Genomic DNA, 22,637 nt, shown 5'->3' on the forward strand with positions numbered 1-22,637 from the left:
AGGTCTTCCTTTTGGATTTTCTACGGAATTTTTTATACCAAGTGTGCTATCCCAGGTCACTGGATTGAAAATCGGATTCAAGCACCTTATAGAATTAATGTTATACTGGAAGGTCTTCATTTTGGATTTCCCACGTAACTTTCCATAGCAAGTGAACTCTCCTCAAGCCATTAGATTGAAAATCGGATTCAAGCACCTCACAATATTGATGTTATACTGGTAGTTCTTCATTTTGGATTTTCCACATAATTTCCCATACCAAGTGAACTATCCTCAAGCCATTGGATTTAAAATCGGTTTGAAGCACCATAGAATTGATGTTATACTAGGAGGTCTTCATTTTCTACGTAATTTTCCATAGCAAGTGACCTATCCCAAGCCAATTCATTGAAAATCGGATTGAAGCACCTTAGAATAGTTATGTTATACTGAGAGGTCTTCATTATGGATTTTCTACGTAATTTCCCATACCAACTGAACTATCCTCAAGCCATTGGATTGAAAATCGGATTGAAGCACCTCTGAATCGATTTTATACTGGAAGGTCTTCATTTTGGATTTTCCATAGTGATCTATCCCCAAGTCACTAGATTGAAAATCGGATCGAAGCAAGCAGGGGAAATAAGGAATCGACCGACCAGGCACCAGCCAGCTTAGGAAATGATTGCAGGGATGAAGATAGGGCGAGTGCGCTAATCTGATGTATAATGAGTGGAAAAGGATGGATGGAATCGGGTGGGGGAGGACAGCGGTGGGTAATTTATGTGTCAGGGGTCTTATGGGACATAGGTAGGGCCCGCTCTAGCCCTCGCCCCACCTGCAAAGGGCCCTGTCCTTGCGTACACTTCCGTGGCGTATTGATCTGCAACTGCACATGCGCAGTAGACCTTAAACACATCAACGCCGCCGAAATCGCGACCGGGTCCAAGTTGTAAGGGTGGAAGGGGGTTAAGGGTGGATATCACTCACAAGTTATGTTGGGTTTGATGGGTGCTCAAATTAACCGTGAGTCATAATGTGAGTCGTGGTGGCGTAATTGAGAAAATGTTTGGTCAATGCTTACAACTAGTAACCCGAAAATGAATCAAGTTTTATCAATGCAATTTAATGCAATGATTCAAGTCTTATCAATGAAATTTGATGCAGTTATTCAAATTTTATCAAAATAAACCAGTAATAATTCATACTTGCAATTATAATATGGTAATCTGAGTAACTGAAGTTTTATCAATGAAATTTTATGCAATAATTATTCAAGTTTTATCAAAATAATATTCTTACTTGCAATATTATAATATAGTAATCTAAATAACTGGAGTAGTTGATCCATTAACTAATCTAATGGAATAACTGAATCTGAATATATGGAGCTGTTTAGGAAAATCGCTAAAATTTTCCAAGTTCAGGCAACTGTCAACAATCGACGATTTTCTTCATTTTCTTTTTATTATTGTCTCAGAATGATGATTGATTTGTCAATACCCTTCATTGGTAAATGCCACCTAATTTGACGATTGGAGCAACTGAACTGTATCTGAAAAATTGTTGAAGCCAAAGAGAAAACAAAGTTAATATTTTATCTTAATTCTTATTCTATGGTAAAATTCAGCTTTAAGTTGAGATTTACATTGGACATGAAGGATGTGTGACTTGAATGGAATGAGATACAAACATCAAACAGAAACATTGATTTTTCTGAATGGCATTCATTCAGAATGTCAAACCCTGTTTTTGACAACATTTTCGCCATTTTAGCCGCCATCTTGAATTGCATTTGATCGAAATTGTTCGTGTCAGATCCTTATATACCTAAAGAAATATACTCACTCGCATGGGTCTACTTATATGATTCCAAGCTTGAATCACGGTTAATTGATATTAACCACCTCAAAAAGAACAACAATTTAAACGATTCAAATACAATAGTTTTCTTTTACAATAGTAGCACCCTCTCCAAGCTATATGGAAAAATGAACAGCACTCTGCCGAGATACCTTTAAAAGTATCTGTTTCATCAATTCTATTCATGTTATGTCGAGGAAAACTAATGAATCAATTTTAGATTAATTTTAGATTAGTATGCCAGTAATTTCAATATAGTATCCAAATTATAGTGTGAGGCAGAATTGATAAATAATTTATCAAGAACAGGTAAGCGTGAGTCATACAACAAGCCTTATCTTTAAATCTACAAGTATCAATAATATAAAATGTCTAATACTGTACCTAATTTCAGTATAGTTTCCAAAGTGTGAATCAAATTTTATGAAGACTTTACTAAGAACCGGTGAGCTATACAATGAGCCTCATCTTCAAATCTCCAAGTCTCAATAATATTAAACCGACAGAGAGGAGCAAGAGAGAGTGAAGCAGATGAACAAGGATGCTTGAAACAAGTTACATGAGATTACCGATCGTCCCGTCTGGAGACAAGTGAGGCGACGCTTGTGATTGGTTAATTTGTGGCGAATCGGGTGACGTGTGACACACGTGATCGGTTCGTGACGTCGGCTGGCTCAGACTCAGAGACTCAAGCAATAGTCATGCGACGCAACACGCCATGCTATGCAATGCAACACTCAACCCAACACTGAAATATTGACACTTGCCCAGAAGATATTGTCTTTTGATCACATCATCATTATCGACATCTTCGTTTTCCGTTTCTTCGTCTTCTGCTTAACATGTTTTTTCTTTTCCTTCTACTCGCATCTTCTCACTCAAATACTCTTCTCGCTCATCTTCTTTGTTCACCTTCGTTCAATTGGTTGGTTATCATCTTCTTCGTCTATTAAATCGTCAACTCTAACTCTACTAACCCCTTACTTCTATCTCATCTTATTCAACCCCTGAAACATGTTAGCACTTTTAGCTCATGTTAGCACTTTTAGCACATGTTAGCACAGTTCCTCTTGTGAGCACTTTCTTCCCTTTGAATTTTACCCTACTCTCTCTCAAATGACACTCTACTACTGCCTTACTCCTATCTAAAATCTCATTGTACCCCTGAAACATTTTCCTCTACTCTATCCTAATTTACTACTCTTCTACAAAATCTTCCTACTATTTTCCACCAGCAGAATCCACAAAAGTCCCATTTCAAGAGTCGCTCCAGCAATGAGAAAGGAAAATGCAATACACTTGAAATGTGTACGCAGTAAATACAAATGACACTAAGCACAGTTTTTACAGAGAGAATGAAAATCACGTAGATATAGATAGCTTTGAAAAGCTTCAATAATCTATAACATAATAAAGGAAAGAATTGGCTTATACACTTACGGGATAGGAAGTTCACGAATGACGCATCTTCTTGTCTCAACTACTCGACTGATTAACTGGAAATTTTGCATTATAGATTCTCAATTTATCGGGTATGTTTATAGGCCTATTTTAAATTCTTCAAGATTTCAGTAGGTGAAGTTTTTTGTTCGTCAAGTTTCTAATTAGACCCTTGTGAAGCACGAGTTACATGCTATTGTGAAATGAATATATAAGTTATACAATACACATTATAATACTGTACACGATAAAAATCGAAGAGTGAGGATCACGAGAATAAGTCAAAATTACTTGAAGTTGCTCCAATAATGTGAATGTACATCACATTATACATTAATACATACATATATACATTATACATAATACATTATACATCACAGTATACATTATACAATATACAAATAATACTGTATATGATAAAAATCTTGAGAATAAAGATCACGTGAATAAAGATAACTTGAAGCAGGAGTGATCGCGTTCTCTTCAAAGAAGTGTGAACGTCGACCAAGCACCGCTTCTCACGATCCGAGCTTTTACCTGTCAAAACCGTACCACGTGATTGTAAAGCTGACTGACGGATGGGCTTTCCAACGCAAAGTGACGCGGTTACAAGGCAGACGCTCCATACGATATGGGTCTGTCGTAAATCTCACCTCTCTGCATGGCTGGGCCTCTCCAGCTGTGATAAAATTGTCAATTTTTGTCGCGTTTCCAATATGAAATCGTTGATTGTCTGCCGGCACGTATTTTATCGTGGCAAACATATATCACGCACCAACGTTTAGTATAGTTGATAGATTTCGTGGACCGATATCCTTCAATCATACGATACCATAATCAGACTGTGAATGTCTTTCAATTTTTTGTGGGTCTCTTATTGGAAATGATGTGGATTTTGGTAGGTTTTGTATTCAGGATCTAGCACGCACTTCGTGACAAATTTATCATGTAAAAACTCAATATTATCATGATTTTTCTTACAAAATATTATGCTGAATATTTCCTCTAAAGTAAACAAATTTATAAACACTGTGAAAATGTATCTGTCAAATAAAATACTGACACGTTAACAGTTCTGTTTTCTGGATCAGTCCGTTGCATGATTTGAGAATCCACATACTATAATCTCTAGCATAGAATAAACAATCTATAGAAGTTTCTAGGAGAATTCTATGAGATCAATCTATTGCAAACAATTTATAGGAGTTTCAGTATAGAATTTTATTCTGCCTCTAGGAATATCTCACATCAGTAGCCTACATATTCCATGTACCTTCTAGTAACCCAGAATATTTACCTTATCAATAGTTTTCCGAAACTCGACTGTACCGTGTATACAGTTGAACACAAATGGGTTGGATTGGACAATTCTAATTTTGGAATTACGAAAATAACTCTATCTGATGTTGCAAGGAGAAGTGGAGATTCATAGAAATAACAAGGTTGTGATCGAAATAAGGTGAACAACCGCTTGAAGTTTCATTCATTTTTCCTAATTTCTAGTTTTTCGAATTTCAATTCTATTGGCGAATGATTCGATGGATTATTATCGAAAACCTACTTATGTGATTTACTCAGGTAGACCTATGGATTATGACTAACTCATCAGTGATAATTCCGAGTTGCTGATTGGATATTACATGGAGATGCATTCTATTTCACAGAAGGGTCTCAGTTCCTCTAGATTTCAGTTAGTGTTATAGTAATTTTGTGACAATAGTGTCAGTGTGAACTTTTTCATAAAGACCATTCATGGTATGTAATGTATAGAACCAGAGAAAGCCCAATATGCTTGTTTTTTCTTTGATAGAAAGTGAACATACTTGGAAATATTAATTCAGTTCAACTAACTTTGTAGTTTACTGGGAAACCATGAGCTCTCTCGGATCAAGAGTTATATTTCAATTTATATTCATGCATTCCCTCCCAAAAAATATAAAACTCCAGGCACGTGCCTTGGTTAACATATCCCCACTCTATGTCACACCCATGTTAGGGCGCCGCGTCGCCAGATGCAAATGGACGCGTGAGGCATGCGCGTCTCGACGCCAGGGTTGGCAGAGGGTGAGGGGGCACCCAACCGCCCCATTGGTTGCCAGGGACACCGAGACAGCATCGACCGACTTTACATCCCCCAGGAAATGAACAAAGTGGGGCGCCATACCCCCAACACGCAAACTCATCCGTCCCTTCTTCCCTTAGCCCTTCTCCAACACCTTCCCTTCCCTTTTCCCTTTCTACTTGCCTTTCCCTACTCTTCCTTCAACCTTTTCCCGTATTTTTCAACTTTTTTCCTTTCTGTTTAAGGTCTTCTCCTTTACCTCCCCTTCTCTTCATCCTTCCTTTTTCCCTCCCTTCATCATTCCTTCCACCGTGTTCCCGTATTCCTGCTATTTTTCCTTTCTTCAGTCTTGCCCTTTCCCCTTCACCTGCTCTTCCTAATTGTTCCTTCTATTTCCAAGATCACTTATTTTTACCACTTTTACTCCCCTTCAACCTTTTCTCTCCCATCTCCTACTGCTCATTTCCCTCCAAAACCTCTTCACCATATTATAACTCAGTCTCCCTCTATTTTCCCTTTCCTTCGACGTTATTTCTCCTTTTCCTCTACTTTATTTCCCTACTTACTCTACCTACTCTACTTTCTTCCCATTCATCTTTCAACTTGAATCTGTATTCCTCCTCCTTTTTCTTCTCCTTCTATTCCATACAAAATATGTTCAACACACAACTCAGGTCTCCTTTATAACTAGTTCTCCCCTCTACCCTTTCATCATCTTTTCATTTTATCTCGCTTCATATCACTTTATTTTACTTCTCTCTCCTTTTCACTTATTTTCCTCTCTTCTCCTCCTCCTCTACCATTTTTATTTATTTATTCTTATGGCTTTTATCGGCAGAGAGATCCTTTCGGATGTTCTGCCTTGCCGTATTACCCAATGTCATTTCCTATCAACACTCAAGTTTATAAGTTATGTCTTAGGTTCTTCATTTTTCTCACCAAAAATTTGCACTTTCACTTCCTGAGTTCCTATTTTGTAAATTTTAAAATCACGAAAACTATTTTCAAACACAAATTCACATTTAAAAAGCAAAAACTATAACAATTTTGATTATCCTCTACCATTCAAAACATTTTCACCAAACGTGAACATAACCCTGTTTGCTCATACCAAACATTTTCACGTATCTCCCTAACTTTAACTTTCCTACTGGAATTTTCAATCTTCTTTTATCTCATTGATCTCGTATCTTGATTAATTTTCCTCGACTTCTTTTTCATTATTTTTTTCAATCGTCTTCTACTCCACCTCCTAAACCTTCTGAAAAAACTACGACATATTGATTCTTCACAAAAAATATCGCTCTGAGTTACTTCCTTCTGGTTTTTTCATCCTTAAGGTAGGCGCACACAGATCGGACGGACGGCACGCATCGGACGGATCGGATGATTAGATTTGATGCATTGTTCTCAATTGGAGTGCGCATACCTAAACGGATGCGAATAGGTATGCGCACTCCAATTGAAAACAATGCATCAAATCTAATAATCCGATCCGTCCGATGCGTGCCGTCCGTCCGATGACGATCTGTATGCGCCCACCTTTACTCTTCTCTTCCCCTCTCCACCTTCTCCTCTCACACATTCTTTCTTCGGTCTCATCTTCCTCCACTATGCTCTCTCCTCTCGTCTTCTTCTACTCCTCCTTTTTTCTCTACAGGAGCACTCCCAATTTTCCTTATTCCTCTTCTTCGCTTGTTTTCTTCTCTCCCTTTTCTATGAGGAAGATGATAAACTAAAGTAGAGCTTTAGTTTTTGTGCCTGAAATAGAAATATCAATGTTTGACCCCACATTATCCATCTGTTTATTCATCCATCCCTGATACACCAAACATATGATCATAAAAGGACCAACAGAACTGTTTCCTTTCCAAATTTTGAAATTACAGTATATTCATACTTTTAATGGTACTGATCCATAGAATTGAACAATCTTGAAAAAACAATAGTACACGTTTTCTCTGTACTGATCTTGTAATGAGTTAGTACTAATTTTGATTTCCAATTGTTTACAGGCTCTTAACGGCTTCCTCCTGATTCTCACCTGTGAGGGAGAAGTCTTCTTCGCAACGCACAGTATAGAAAGTTACCTTGGCTTCCATCAGGTAAGTAATCCATTGACCAAACTCTACATAAGACAAATTGAGACTTGATCTAACTCTACTATCTACTATTTCAAGAAGGCGTTGGAAAAATGGCTTCGGCAACCCTGTGTTCTATTGTTTTTACTGACTTCATTTCCTATACTCTTAATAAAACAAGCTAAGACTTGATCTAAATCTACTATCTACTATTTTAAGAAGGCATTGGGAAAATAGAGTCGGCAACCCTGTTTTACTATAATTTTCACTGACTTTATTACTTATACTCTGAATAAATCTTTGAGACTTGAACTCTGCTATCTAGTATTTCAAGAATGCATTGCAAAAATAGAGTCGCGGAAACGCATTTGTACTATCATTTCCACTAACTTCGTTTCTCATAATCTGAATAAATCAGGTTGAGACTTGAACTAAATCTATTTTCTACTATTTTAAGAAGGCGTTGTAAAAATAGAGTCGGCAACTTACTATCATTTTCAATTACTTCATTTGCTATACTCTGAATAAAACGAGCAGAGACTTGAACTGAATCTACTATCTTCTATTCTTAGGAGCATATTTATGCTAACACTACGTTTGACGCTAAACCACGTTTACTTGTAGATATGGTTGCATTTATAATAATGTGTTTCTTATGGGGTTTAAACGAACAACTGACATTTCTCTGCTTAAACCGAGTATCTGAATACTGGCCTATGAAGACAAATACAGACAATCTATGAAATACATAGAAAAAGCGTGTTCCTAAGAAGACGTTGAAAAATATAATCGGCAACCCTGGGTCCTATCGTTTCCACAGACTTTGTGACGTAAATCATCAGTGTGCCATCAGGTTCATGATCACACCAACTCGGTTAGCATGTTGTCGGAGACCCAGTGGCCCAGAGTCAAAACGCAGCGTAACAGGTTAGTGCACGAACGACAAAACCGTCGCAAGCAGTCAATAGAAGCCATCAATCGCGTGTTCCGCCAGACAATACCGGCGATGACAAATAAATATTGGCGAGTGTCATGAAATCAATTATTCCGACTGTTGAACCGCCACTCACGCACATCTTGCCGCTCATTCATGGCTCTAGGGTCACGTGATAACAGCACGCGGACAAGATCCGTTTTGGGCGGCGGTCGCGTGACCAGACTAGAAACAGTCCAGTGACCAAGCTACTAGAAAGAGTACAATGTTGCCGCTGACTTGGACAAGTTTCATTGATGAGTAGCCTAGTGCGTGAAGAGTTTCTGTGAAGACTAGAAATAGTCTAGTGATCAAGCTACTAGAAAGAGTACAATGTTATCGCTGACTTGGACAGTTTCATTGATGAGTAGTGCGGAAATCATAGGATAAAACAATCTTATAATAGTCTCCTACTACAATCATATATAATAGTTTTCTCTCTTCTTCTTCTAGTGCGTCTCCTATCAGAGTTTTCTCTGGTGGAGTGTTTCTGTGAAGACTAGAAACAGTCCAGTGACCGGTACTAGAAAGAGTACAATGTTGCCGCCGACTTGAACAAGTTTCATTGATGAGTAGTGCGTGAAGTGTTTCCAAGGAACTGAATAGAAGAAACAGCCACAAAATTTAGCGGAAGATAAGCAGTTAATAGACTATTCGACTGTTTAAGTTAAGAAGTTATTTGATGCGGATATAAAAATGCGTTTTTCTTTATTGTCGATTATGTGTGAACAGTTTTTCATGAATAATTACAGTTGAATTCAACTTGAATCAATTGAATTGTAGAGCTATCGTCCTCGCAGGAACATCAAATCGTACAGATTGGTTAGGCGCGTTGTTGATTGTTTTCTCGTTGGATGGGTGTTCGCTAGAGGCAAAGAGGGTACCGTACAAGCTTTCATAGATTTTTCTATGCTAGAGTTCGGCTCAGCTCAGCCACGGAATAAGGAAACCAGTGTTTTTTACTCCGTGGCTCAACTAACAGACAGTTGTGTAACAAAATGGCTTTTTGGTTGAACGGTAGGTATTTTTATCTCTCATCATCATTCATCCCATTACTCGCAAACAAGTCTAGGGTCTAGTCTAGGGTTTGTGTGGGCATCACCCACGAGAAAACAAAAACATCTAATTGAGCAAAAAAATCCAATTTCATTGAATGTTTTGATGAATTTCATCATATTTTATGCGATTTCAAGGAATATGAATACAGTAGACTACAGCGATATTATACTGTGTAAATACACTATGTAATACATTGTATAATACACTGTGTAAATACAGTGTATAATACACTGTGTAAATACAGTGTATAATACAATGTGTAAATACAGTGAAGAACTGAAGTAAAATTAAAAGTCCCTCACATTAGAGGTTCACAGAGACAGTAGAATGATTAATCTAAACTTATAACACTATCGAAGTTACTTTCATTTTGAATAGCCTCCAAAGTAATTCAATGTAAAGAAACTTCCGTATTCAAGAATAACTCGATACTACGATTTTTCCCTTGGTCCCTTTATATTGGTATTCGACTGTACTAGCAGATCCTATTGAACAGTAGCTTACTACCGGTACTGAATCCCCAAACAACAACTCTGACAATCACAATAATCGTTACTATGCAATGAAACCGGCTACATCAAAACAATACAAGTGAATCAATAATTCGGTCTCGTGGGCTGGCGAAAATTCGACAATCGAAATCGAGCTGGTAGCGATGATGTGGGAGGATTGTTCCCTGATTGAGAAGAGGAAGAAAGATAGAGGATGGATTGAGAGGGAGGGAGTGAGAAGAAAAAACAGCTAACTGGTGTTACACGTTGATGAACTGTTATGAGATCTGTTTGTAAATGATCGGCGTTCCGCTTATTATCGGGAGCCGAACAGAACAAGAAAAAAAGTTGGGAATTTTGAAAAATGATCGACCGATGTTGTGGGAGGTTTGCGTAGGTCTCCCAGAACACAACAATAGATTTTAGTCGGCGTCTACCCGGTACACGGACCACACGTAGCTAGGACGACGTTTGATTTAGACGGCCGGCAAAAGCCGCAACATAAAGACCAAGTATTTAGCGGACTACCGGAGTTGATGACCAAGGCTAGTAGATACCTATATACAATCTTTGCTTAGAGGACTATTTGATATTTCACTGAGCTATATATATTGATTCAAAGTGTACATTAAATTCTTTGCATAGTGGACTAAATGATTTTACTGAGCTATATCTATTAATTCGAAATGTACAGTATATTCTTTGCATAGTGTACTATGTTATATTGACTAAGCTATATCTATGAATTCAAAATGTACAGTATATTCTTTGCATAGTGAACTATATGATATTCAACTGAGCCATAGCTATAGATTGATAAAGAGAGTTATAACTCGGTAGTGAGACATTTATTTGCTTAATGAATAATGCCGAAAGAGAGCCATTGGCTACTGTAGACTGTAAAGAGTTTAGCGGATATACTTTGCGGGGTCAAATTGAAGTGATTGATTATGGTAGATTGATAGAGGGTTGTTTGGTGTCAATTAAGTATTTTAAGATTGTACATTTCAGTATTTAAACGAATATATATTCAAACTTTTGAGCCTTACAACAATAATTTAAGTATAGTGTGCTATGAGAAATTGAATTAGTAGTAATGAAAGATATCTTCTTCTTCTTCGATGGCCCTACACCCAAATAGAGCCCTGGCCTCCTAACGCCTGCCTTTCCAATCATCTCGAACCCTTGCCTCCGCCCTCCAATTTCTCACATGGAGTATATCTCTTAATGAAAGATATAGCAAGTAGTTATTCCGATCTGTTTGTATTATTAGTATTTTGTATTTGTAATACAGTATTTAGAATGTAATTTTTTCAATCCAAATGAGATTTTTTCAAATAATTAGGTTATAGCAGTTATAGAAGAGGGTGAGAAACAAAATGTGAGAATTTCTTTTTTATTCCCAAACTATAACATCCTGAGAAGTTCTCAACTACGGTAACTCTTAATTTCTTGAGTATTGAGGTGATATATTTGAAATATCAATTCTAGGATTCTGAGTGAGCTTTTCAACAACTAACATACTATTGGTAGTGTTATCACTGTGACTCCATTACAAGAAACATGAAAGATCATCAGAAATACGTAAAGGTGTATTTTCGTTTGTGCGTAAATTTCCGCAGTCGACGACGACAAGCATTGTTGACATTGTCTAAATTTCAAGTGTGCTTAAAGAGCTGATCAAATAATTTTTCATCATTGGTCTTTATTATTAAAGAATTTAACATTTCTTATAATATAAACATTAATATAACATAATATTAATATTGCTATTTAAAAGTATGAAAAAGTATAAGCTCAACCTGCCTCATTAAAACATAATTAAACATAATCTTGTAGGTTATATAGACAAATTGAAATCTACCCAATCTGAGATTCTCTCCCTGTCGTGGTCGACGACGGCATTTACGCACAAACGTAAACCCAGCTTAAGCACTACCTCCGTAAGCAAAGCCGTAGTGCACTCGTGTGACGTCAGGACTGGTAGGGCTCCTACACCAATAAAAACACTAGCTGATATAGGATAAGCTGAAATCAACGAATTTTTATTGGTGTAGGAGGCCTACTTGTGCTGACGTCACACGAATGCACTACGGCTTTGTTTACGGAGGTAGTGGCTTAAGGGAGTTTTCAAATCGATTCTACATATTGATCAAAACAGCGTGACCCTTTACACACTAACGTTTTATGTATAGATATTCTCTTTCGAATATATAATAATATGATACAAATAATAGGACCAATAGACAAAATATCTCATATCTCACAATTTATTTCAGATTGAAAACTGTACTTTATCATGATACTGTGTTCATCACTATAAAATGAATAAAATAAAGGAATAAATGTTTATTTCCCAAAATGAACTAAAACTACTACATCAATTACAGAAAATATTAGATAGTTCAAAATTAAATACAATAGTTCAGAAAGTATTAAAGTATTACCAATATTATACACTTAACTTGAAAAATATACGATGAAATCAAATGAAAGGTCAAGTATGAGATGGCTTATTATTAAGGTGCGTACAGATTTACGCGCCGCGAACATGAGCAATTCACTTTTAATCAGCTGATGCCAAGCTTTTTATATCTGTATCTTACCGTTTCTATAAAAATAAAGATATAGTCAGCTGATTAAAAGTGAATTGCTCATGTTCGCGGCGTGTATATCTGTATGCACCTTTAGGTGCTATCCCAACAAGAAGCAGAGTAATTTGACTGAAGTTTTTTAGTGTACTTACACAAGGTCGAAAGTCAATGTACTCCTGTCTGAGCTCTTCAATTTCAACTCATTCATAATATTAGAATGAAACAAGATTATTCAAAGATAAAGAAGACACAGTACAAACACTTCGCTCAATATGGATTCCACGATTTTTACATTCATCTTTTCAGAGTTGGCAATCAACGAAATTTATCTGCTACACATCAGCAAGCCTGTCGCTACATGCCGATACAGTGCCACCTTCTCTGATTTATTTTTCGAGAGGCTTCGATTCCGCATGACGCCTATTAAAATTTTAATCCTCGGTCGAGGAAGAAATGTGATGGGTGTTCAAGGGTGTAGAGAAGAAGGCACCAAATTAATGGAGAGAGAGAGAGAGGAGGAATGTTGGAAGAGGGAGAGGAAATGGGGATAATATGAGGGCGATGAAATGAATAAACAGGAGGTGATGGAGGAGAGCATGGAAAAGAGAGGGAAAATATATGAATATGAATAAAAGAGTAGAAGAACAGGAAAAATGAGAAAAAGATGACATAAACGAGAAGAAGGACGCAAACAGCAGCAGCAGTGGAAGAATAAGGACGGAAAGGAAGAAGAAGAAGAAGAAGAAGAAGAAGAAGAAGAAGAAGAAGAAGAAGAAGAAGAAGAGAAGAAGAAGAAGAGAAGAAGAAGAAGAAGAAGAAGAAGAAGAAGAAGAAGAAGAAGAAGAGAAGAAGAAGAAGAAGAAGAGAAGAAGAAGAAGAAGAAGAAGAAGAAGAAGAGGAGGAGGAGCAGGAGGAGGAGGAGGAGGAGGAGGAGGAGGAGAAGGAGGAGGAGATGGATGAGGAGAAGAAGATGAAAAGAAGAAGAAAAAAAGAAGAGAAGAAGAGAAGAAGAAGAAGAAAAAGAAGAAGAAGAAAAAGAAGAAGAAGAAGAGAAGAAGAAGAGAAGAAGAAGAAGAAGAAGAAGAAGAAGGAAGAAGAAGAAGAAAAGAAGAAGAAGAAGGAAGAAGAAGAAGAAGAAGAAGAAGAAGGAAGAAGAAGAAGAAAAAAAGAAGAAGAAAAAAAGAAGAAGAAGAAAAAGAAGAAGAAGAAGAAGAACAACAACAACAACAACACAACAAGATAAATAAGAAGAAGAAAACCAAGAAGAGGAAATAGTGAAAACAAAAGAGAGAAAGAAAGAACGGAAAAACAAAGAAGAGGCAAGAGGAAGCAGAAAAGTAAGTGGAATGAACGAGTAGAAAGAGAAACAAGAAGAGAGAAAATAGGAGTAGAAAATGGGAAGAGCAGAGAACAAATAGAAGGAGTTTAGAAGCAGAAGAAGCATCGAAAAGAAGAGACAGAAGATAAATGAGCGAAAAATACGTACGTTACGAAGTGAGAATAAATACAGAAATACAGTCGAGAGGATCGAAAAGAAGAGTGCACGCGAAGAAGCCAGTGGAGGAAGAAAAACTGAGAAGTAGTAGTAAAAGAAGAAGATATCCAAAAAATGAATGGACCAGGTCGGTAGTGGTATATTGGATATCTAGTTGATTTCAGAAGGTCGAAATATCTAGTAAGGTCGTTTTACGAAGAAGGAAGCTGGCTAACGAGAATGTGATCCCCGCTTAGATGGACCAAAGAGAATAAGATTATAAGAATGAGATGCAGATATGGTGGCAGGGTGGAGGAATGAGAGGCAAAAGTAAGGGTAATGAAGACGTTTTCTCGTTGGCTGTTGATTTAGTAAAAGTGACCCTGTCTTGACCCCTGCTCCACTCAGAGCTCTGTTTGTTTCTCATGATTGCCCAGGATTTATCGCCTGCTTGCTCCAACTCGCAGTGAAGTGTGGATATTGTGGGCTGCTTGCTGCTTCTTGCATAGGACTTACTTCGTTATCTAGACATCTAGCTGCTATTTCCTTACCAACATTCATTTATGAACAGGAATAATAAGTTGCTATTGTAGCTACAATTTGATTGGGACTCGAATTCTGATATCTTTTTTTCAACCTAATTTTTTTATACTTAAACAACTTAAATATAAATAAAAATTGGAAATCTAAGTACCCTTTCAAACTGTTCTATCACGACATGTTTCGGCTATATAATATCATTATCATTATCATTGTCGTGATTGAACAATTTTAAAAGGGTACTTATATTTCTAATTTTTATTTATATTTTAGAGTACCACTAAACAAAAAAATACATCTGTTGTTACATCACCTCTGAGGCTATAATTAACAAATTGATATGATTTTTATAGGTCTGAGACTAAAATGAACTGTCTACTTGAGTAATACCCTACCATCAACAGAGCTATAGTGAGGTCCACGTTATAATGGCAGTGGATAAAGATAGAAGAATAGCGTTGCCGATTCTCTGCATTAATTAATTATATTTCTACACTGTCAAAAACATGATTGGCATCGTTGTGGACCTAGAAAAGGATAGTACCACCGGCTTTGACAAGGATAGCAAAACCAAAGTTGATCAAATACTGTCATTATAACGTGGACCTCACTATAGCAGCTATTTCCTTACCAACATTCATTTATGAACAGGAAGAATAAGTTGCTATTGTAGTTACAATTTGATTGGGACTCAAATTCTGATATCCTTTTTTGAACCTAATTTTTTTATACTTGAACAACTTTAATATAAATAAAAATTGGAAATCCAAGTACCTTTTTGAACTGTTCTATCACGACATGTTTCGGCTCTATATAATGCCATTATCATTATCATTGTCATGATTGAACAATTTTAAAAGGATACATATATTTCTAATTTTTATTTATATTTAAGAGTACCCCTAAACAAAAAAATACAATTTAACAACTTTATATAATTCATTCATCACTTCTGAGGCTATAATTTACAAATTTATATGTTTTATAGGTCTGAGACAAAAATGTCCTATCTAATAGAGTAATACCCTACCATCAACAGAGCTAGACACTAAAATAGCTCCGAAATATTAATTTCTTATAGTAGGTTGGTAGTTAGTCCCTACTAACTACCTATACTACTAGTACGTCTAAGCCTACTTTACCAAGCTCCTATCAATACAGGATTTATGTATTGGGCGAGAAAAATTAATTTGAATTGAACACTTTTTATTCTATCAATGAGAAAAGTTCCTATTAATACAGGATTCATGTATTGAGCCAGAATAATTTATTTGAATTCATTACTTTCTATTTTATCGATGAGAAGGAATTTGGATTTGTTATTATTTTGAGTTAAGCAAGGTTTCTTTTTATTTCTGAATTATTTCAAAATAACATGAATGGATTCAAATTTTTCTGGAAAATTATCGACTGGCCCAAATAGGAAAATCTCAATAAATAAATGTCAAACCCCAATCAGTTTGAATCAAAAGCCAAGAATTGTCAATTATCATCTTGGATGTGCCATTCTAAAATACTCATTAAGTAGCTTGAAGAAGAAGAAGAAGAAGAAGAAGAAGAAGAAGAAGAAGAAGAAGAAGAAGAAGAAGAAGAAGAAGAAGAAGAAGAAGAAGAAGAAGAAGAAGAAGAAGAAGAGAAGAAGAAGAAGAAGAAGAAGAAGAAGAAGAAGAAGAAGAAGAAGAAAAGGAAGAAGACAATCATAATAAAAATTAAAATAAGTTTTGTAGATTATTGTTCTTAATCATTGTAATATCTATTGTTCTAAATCATCCGAGAATAGTTTCTTTATTTTCTTCGTATGCTTGTCAGAATGATAAATAATGAATTTCAAAAAAATCTAGTTTCTTTTCAAACATAGTAACTCTAAACACTTGACAAATCGTACTTGTAGGGTTATGACCTGGTATTAAAGCGCCAAATTCTCATAACATTATCCAACCTCTTGTCTCATAATGCTTGAGTAAATCAGTGTCGTCTGCTGTTTTCATTTTTCAACTAAAATGAAAGACCCAAAGTGTCTCAAATGACATTCGAATGACACAATCCCAGTACGTGACCAAGTCATAAGCTCGGCCCACATCTTACCTCCACAGTTTTCCATTTTCAAGGACCTCCTCTTAGCACAAATCGTCTAAAACGATTTCAAGAAACATTTTAGCCAATCTGTAGCTTAAATGTCTTCATTTTTCATACTAAACGCTTTCCCGGACATTATTTCACCCGTGGATTACAATCTTCCAGAAGGTCGCTTCATACTTATTACAGGTCAAGCAATCTATATCACCTTTTATCACCTTGATCAAACACTGTGGCCTCAATCCTAATGTCTCACTAGAAAGGAATGAATTAGGTTATTAAATTTTACGAGAAACACATGAGTAGGCTTTAACCAGCATTACTTTTACTTGCAATTTGCTTTATGTGTTGAGTTATGGTATTTATTTATGTTTCAACTATGTAAGCAGCAAATACATTTGTTATCAAGACTTTATCTCCACATGGACTTTTTTATGTGGCCTTCCAGGATAATACACATATCATCAACGATCGAAGCCCAACAATAATTATTATAACTTGATGAAGTCTGTAGTCGTGGTTTTACGTCAGTACGATATTCTGTCTTTATCTAGCTTTCGCTAACCCGGATTAATTACAATCATGTTTTGTTTTCTGATGTATGAGTTAACCTGGAATAATTCTTGAAATAGCCTACTTGTACCCCAAGTTGGATCGGAGAAGAAATCTATGAATTCTATCAACTATGTTTCGGATTTTGTAATCTCATCTATATTCGGGAGATAAATACAAAACAAAAAATGATAATAAAAGCAATTCTTAATAAGCCAAGGGCTTTTTTAGTAGTGAAACATTTGCCGAATTTAAAGTGATGACAGTACGTCAAATTTATATAAAGAAACTTCTCTACTATGCATGGATGAGGAAGGATGAATTTACAGTGAATAATAACGTCTCTATGTATAACCTGAGAGTTACATCTCATTACATTTATAATATTAACTATTCAGATTTGACAATAGTGCGAAGACAATAATTGGGGTATCTTGGCTCAAAAGTAATAAATATCATGCCAAATGCATTGTCAGAATCTCTTTCTAATAGGGGTAGACAGAGGATGGAACAGATAAATAAGTGGGTGATACAAAAATTTTTTTTCGACATCAGTCAAATATTATAATTACTAGTAATTTATTGTTGAACTTCGATTTTTTGTAGCTTTGATTATTAGTAAATAAATTTTTATATTTTCTAAACAGCTGATACTCTCACTCAGCGGTCAGGGTTTTGCCCTTGCTGGGTGGTGCCATGTAATTTTAATTTATTTGTAAAATAACATAATATTATAATCTAGAATATTTCTTTTGTAAGTTTCCATTTTGTATTTTGTTTTTATGGGCAATAAAGATGTTTAAAAAAAAATAGCCCAAGCTGACCTTATTTTTTCTCTCCTGATCTTCTATGTTTTTTGATGATGTACTTGTATGAATCAATAAAGAATAATACTAAAATATAATGATTTGCTTCTTTATCCACTTATTCTTCTTATTCGAGAAGACTCTACTTGTGAAAATAAAGAATAATTAACTTACATCTCTTAAATGCCATTTGAGAGATCACATTATGATACAATCAAGAATTGCATGACAATTCATCAATTTAGGATACACAAGTTATGTATATGCTAAGAAATTGTAATGCTTCTGTTCTTATATAAAGTTATACACTATTTTTTTTTTAATACTTTAGAGATGAAATGATAATGTTTGATTGAGAAATTTAGTAGTCAAACATTAATTGAGGATAAGAGAAAAAATTGCAATAAAAATCATTCTTTCATTCTGTCTGAGGAATGTGATTGTTTTCTAATAATAGCCTTTCCTTTTGCTCCACTCTCTTTCTGATGAAAACTCTCAGTGATAAAGTAATTTCCTAATAGCTATAGCCTTTCCTTATAATCTACTACTTCACATAAGGCATTGAAGGTGCGATCTCTCTGACAGTATACTCTTAAAATATAAGCTTCCTAATGAGAATTCTGATGAAATAGTAGGAAATGGAGGTGTGAGAAGGCCCAGTATATAAGCTGCTAGCCAAGTCCGCAATGAAACCCTAACTTGAAATATTTATGCAGATTTTGCCGACCGGAGAGACCGTAGTTCATCGATCGACAACAGACTGAGACGTGGCTTACTGCGCAACTTACTCAAGCCACTCTTTAAACTTAACTTCAGATTTTATTGCTAGTTGGTTGAGAATTGAAAGCTTTCAAAAACAATGTTTTGAAGGAAAGCCTTCTATAGTGAGGTCCACGTTATAATGGCAGTGGTTAAAGATAGAAGAATAGTGATGCCGATTCTCTGCATTAATTAATTATATTTCTACACTTTCAAAAACATAATTGGCATCGTTGTGGACCTAGAAATGGATAGTACCACCGGCTTTGTCGAATGATAGACAAGGATAGCAAACCCAAAGTTGATCAAATACTGTCATTATAACGTGGACCTCACTATAGTACACACTAGTCTTAGTCCTATGAATAACCAATGAGATCCACATCCTAGCCCTATTACACAAAGCCTTCAAAAATTGAAACCTGGAAACAATGAGATTGGAGAGAAACCAACAAATGAATAAAGAAAATAAGAGGGGGAGAAGAAGAATAGGGATAAGGTTTTAGAACTGAAGGAATAGAATAAGGAAGAACTGGAGAAATAGAGTTAGGTAAGGAGTTTTTTTTTAGAACTGAAGGAATAGAATAAGGAAGAACTGGAGAAATAGAGTTAGGTAAGGAGTTTTTTGCTGAGGATGATGCTCACATGAGCTCTGGGCTTGTGCATGAGTGATGGGACGGATGATGATGATGAGTGAATCTACAGCTCAAGGTGGGTTCCGAAACCTATAATGGACTCACAACTCACTCATTCACTAGCATTCATCTTTATAGGAGAGGTCCCAAGATCTAAACCATCTCACACACAAGTTCAATACTATTCATCTGTGGCATACCGTACATGTACATCACATATGAAGCGTAAATTAAGATATTATGGAAGAGAAGAAAATGAATTGTAGTACCAGTATATAAATGTTGCAGTATAGGAACATGCGGAAAGATAGGAAAGAGAGATGGTGATAGAGGAAGAAGTAAACGACAAGTATAAGAGAAGAAGGAGAGAGACGATATAGAAATAGTGCATGAATATTTCTTTACACTATATATATTCAATTCTTCTATACAATTATATCACCTCAATCAAGTATTTATACAAGTATGAATCACAATAGACAATACTTATCTTCCGAGTAATTGAGTTTTTAAAGAATCAATGGAGAAAAAAATAATTAAGAGTGTTCTGATCATTTCAAATTTGAAAGTAAAGCCTAGGCTACTTTACATAATGTACGTTTTTTAAACAGACCTTGGAAATAATTGTCAACTGGGTTCGAAACTGTATCTACAGTTGTATGATACAACACTGTAGCATTAACAACGAGAAAAGAAAAACTGAAGAAATCTTACTGGGCCTTGCATAAGCAGAACAAGAACTAAAGATAATATGAAAACCGGTGAGCAAAAATAGAGAAAATAACTGAGTTGAATGAATGAGAAAAACAGACTCAGATATACTATGCAGCGCAAAAATGAGACGGTGAAGTAAACATTTCACATTACAAATAACAGTATCATCGAGTAGATGAAGCTATCAAAAGCAACCATTCAACGTTCCACGTTGAGTCAGCTAGCGGCTTTGATACTATATACGAGGACCCCTCCGGTTAACTTAATATGGTACATTGTACTTGGATGTGATATTATAAAACTGTTCACTTTATTCGGCTTGACCCGTAAGGTTGAATCAACACTATTATTTAAGTCAGTATATAGCCCCATGTGCCGTTGCTTTTAGTCGATCAGAAAACTGTTGAATGTAAACACTCCTTAGGCCATTTCAAATCGTATGTTTTCTGGTCTCATTTACATTTTTAATTTTCAGGAGGATTGTTACGACAGTGTTACCCAAGATAATGGTTATCTGTCTAGTTATTGCTTATGTGAAACAAGATTAGAATGATGTGTTGCAAATTTCAACAATAGCAAGATAAAGTGAATAGCTAGGACTAGACAAAATCCATATTCTGAAAAAATCTAAATAACTCATCTTCTGGGACAATGACTGGACATTAAAGTTTTGAATAACGTACTAAATTATCAGTTCAATATTATTATATTAAGCTCATATTATATATTTTTGGACAAAATTGAACTTTTAACAGTAAAAACATAACCTATTTTTTCGGACATGTTATTTATTATTAAAATTTGGGAACAGAATAGTTTTGGGCCATGCCTGTTGTTCTTTCCCGATCATATTTATATGATTTGTAGTTATTGTAAAAACAGAAAATAGATAAATATTGAATTATAACTTATAATGGTACTGTAATTTAAAATTATTAATTTTAAATGAAAAAGACTAAGAAATTGTCAAAAAACCACAGATTTATTGATACTTAGGAAGACCGGTAAACCGGTCAATTTCTTAGTCTTTTTCATTTAATATGAACAATTACCACAATAACAACTTCTCAACTACATAAAAAGTAGTTTAAAATGTTCAAAATGTTAAAAAAAATTTCAAACTGTATCATAACTTATTTTTATAGTAGTTTGAAATCGTTCAGTAGTTCAGAATAGTCGATTAACTGCATAGTAACACTGCTGAAAAATGAATGAAATAGCTGGTTACTCTTTCTTGAAGGATAATAATGTTAAAATGCCTATACAATGAAAAATATTATATATAACAAATTTAAATACTCCTGGAAAACTTATCAACCTGAAAACCACTAATATTTATAATTGTATTTTTTTTCAAATTCCATCCATAGTAGATAGTAGAATCAATTACATTGAAAAATGTAGAGAAATCACTTTAAAATCTTGCTTTAAATCCAATTATCCGAGACGTCCAAATTTAAATCAGTAAACAAGCTCTATCTCCTGAACAAACGCTATTTATAGTCTGAAATCAAGTCAACACACAACAATATGTCTCATAGCACCTGATCCAACTCCGTTGGTGGAGTTGCTGATATTTGAAAGTCGTTTAAAATGCGGAAGGGTGTAGGGTGGTCAACTTTCGGTGGGAAGGGTAGAGGAGCCTCGTTGAAGCGGTAAAGGGGATCAAAAGGGGAGGTTTGGAGGGCCTCCCACGTGTCCAATGGACATTATCGGTCCCAAACATCAGACGTGGTCGGTTGATTCAAGTGGTATTGCCCGCTCCACAGGAAATAAAAACAGTAGCTGCAGATCTTATCTGCTGCGTGGGAAATACTACCTTATACATACAGATATACTCTCCACGATTATATCTATAGCACTCGCCCTCGCACCACCTCATTATCAGTGTCGATCGAGCGATTTATCGATCTCTAATTATCGATCTATCGACGAGAAATCGAGAATCGGGCCTGCCCTTTTATTATCGTCTCTGAAAACGCTACCTATTCACTTCATACTGTCAGTATTCAGTATTGATAGCATCAATGCTTCTCCCATACAACCAATGCTGACAGATTGCAGTGAATCTCACAATTTTCACCTATATAAGTATAGTGTACAGAAGAGAGATAATATACACAGGTATATAAGAGGCACAGGCTGAATCGATATCAGTGATCTACGTTAGAAGCTATCCTTCGGCATTATAATCCGCCAGCGAGCGGTGTATCTCTATTATTATGGTGCCACTATTAAAAACTCACACTATCATTTGTCCGTTATCGGATTCCACCTGTTATCTATATGCAGTTCATTCAGCGTGAGTAGTTTTATTAATTTTCTTTATTAGTATTCTGAGAATTTCTATCAATATTAATCTTTATTCACTTTTTAAGCGGTTTAACTCCCATAGTTAGTATTATTCTCGATTGTAAACACATAAATCAGAGGTTCCCAAACTTTTTTGACCCCCGGCTCCCTTTGAGTTCAGATATGAATTGACGGCGCACCTAGTATAATTTATTTGTTTTGCATTGAATTATTTATTATAATGAAA

At 35.6% G+C, this 22,637-nt stretch overlaps 1 protein-coding gene across 1 annotated transcript in view; it reads left to right on the forward strand.

Moving 5' to 3' along the window:
- The window catches only part of LOC111057700 (aryl hydrocarbon receptor protein 1), a 230,240-nt gene that overhangs the window by 177,998 nt on the left and 29,605 nt on the right, over nucleotides 1-22,637 (forward strand). Inside the window, exon 4 of the mRNA XM_039431843.1 lies at nucleotides 7,360-7,449. Coding sequence (XP_039287777.1) covers nucleotides 7,360-7,449 — 90 coding nt within the window. The remainder of the gene's footprint in view (nucleotides 1-7,359; nucleotides 7,450-22,637) is intronic.

Source organism: Nilaparvata lugens, chromosome 7, assembly GCF_014356525.2.
Source record: "Nilaparvata lugens isolate BPH chromosome 7, ASM1435652v1, whole genome shotgun sequence".
NCBI lineage: Eukaryota > Metazoa > Arthropoda > Insecta > Hemiptera > Delphacidae > Nilaparvata > Nilaparvata lugens.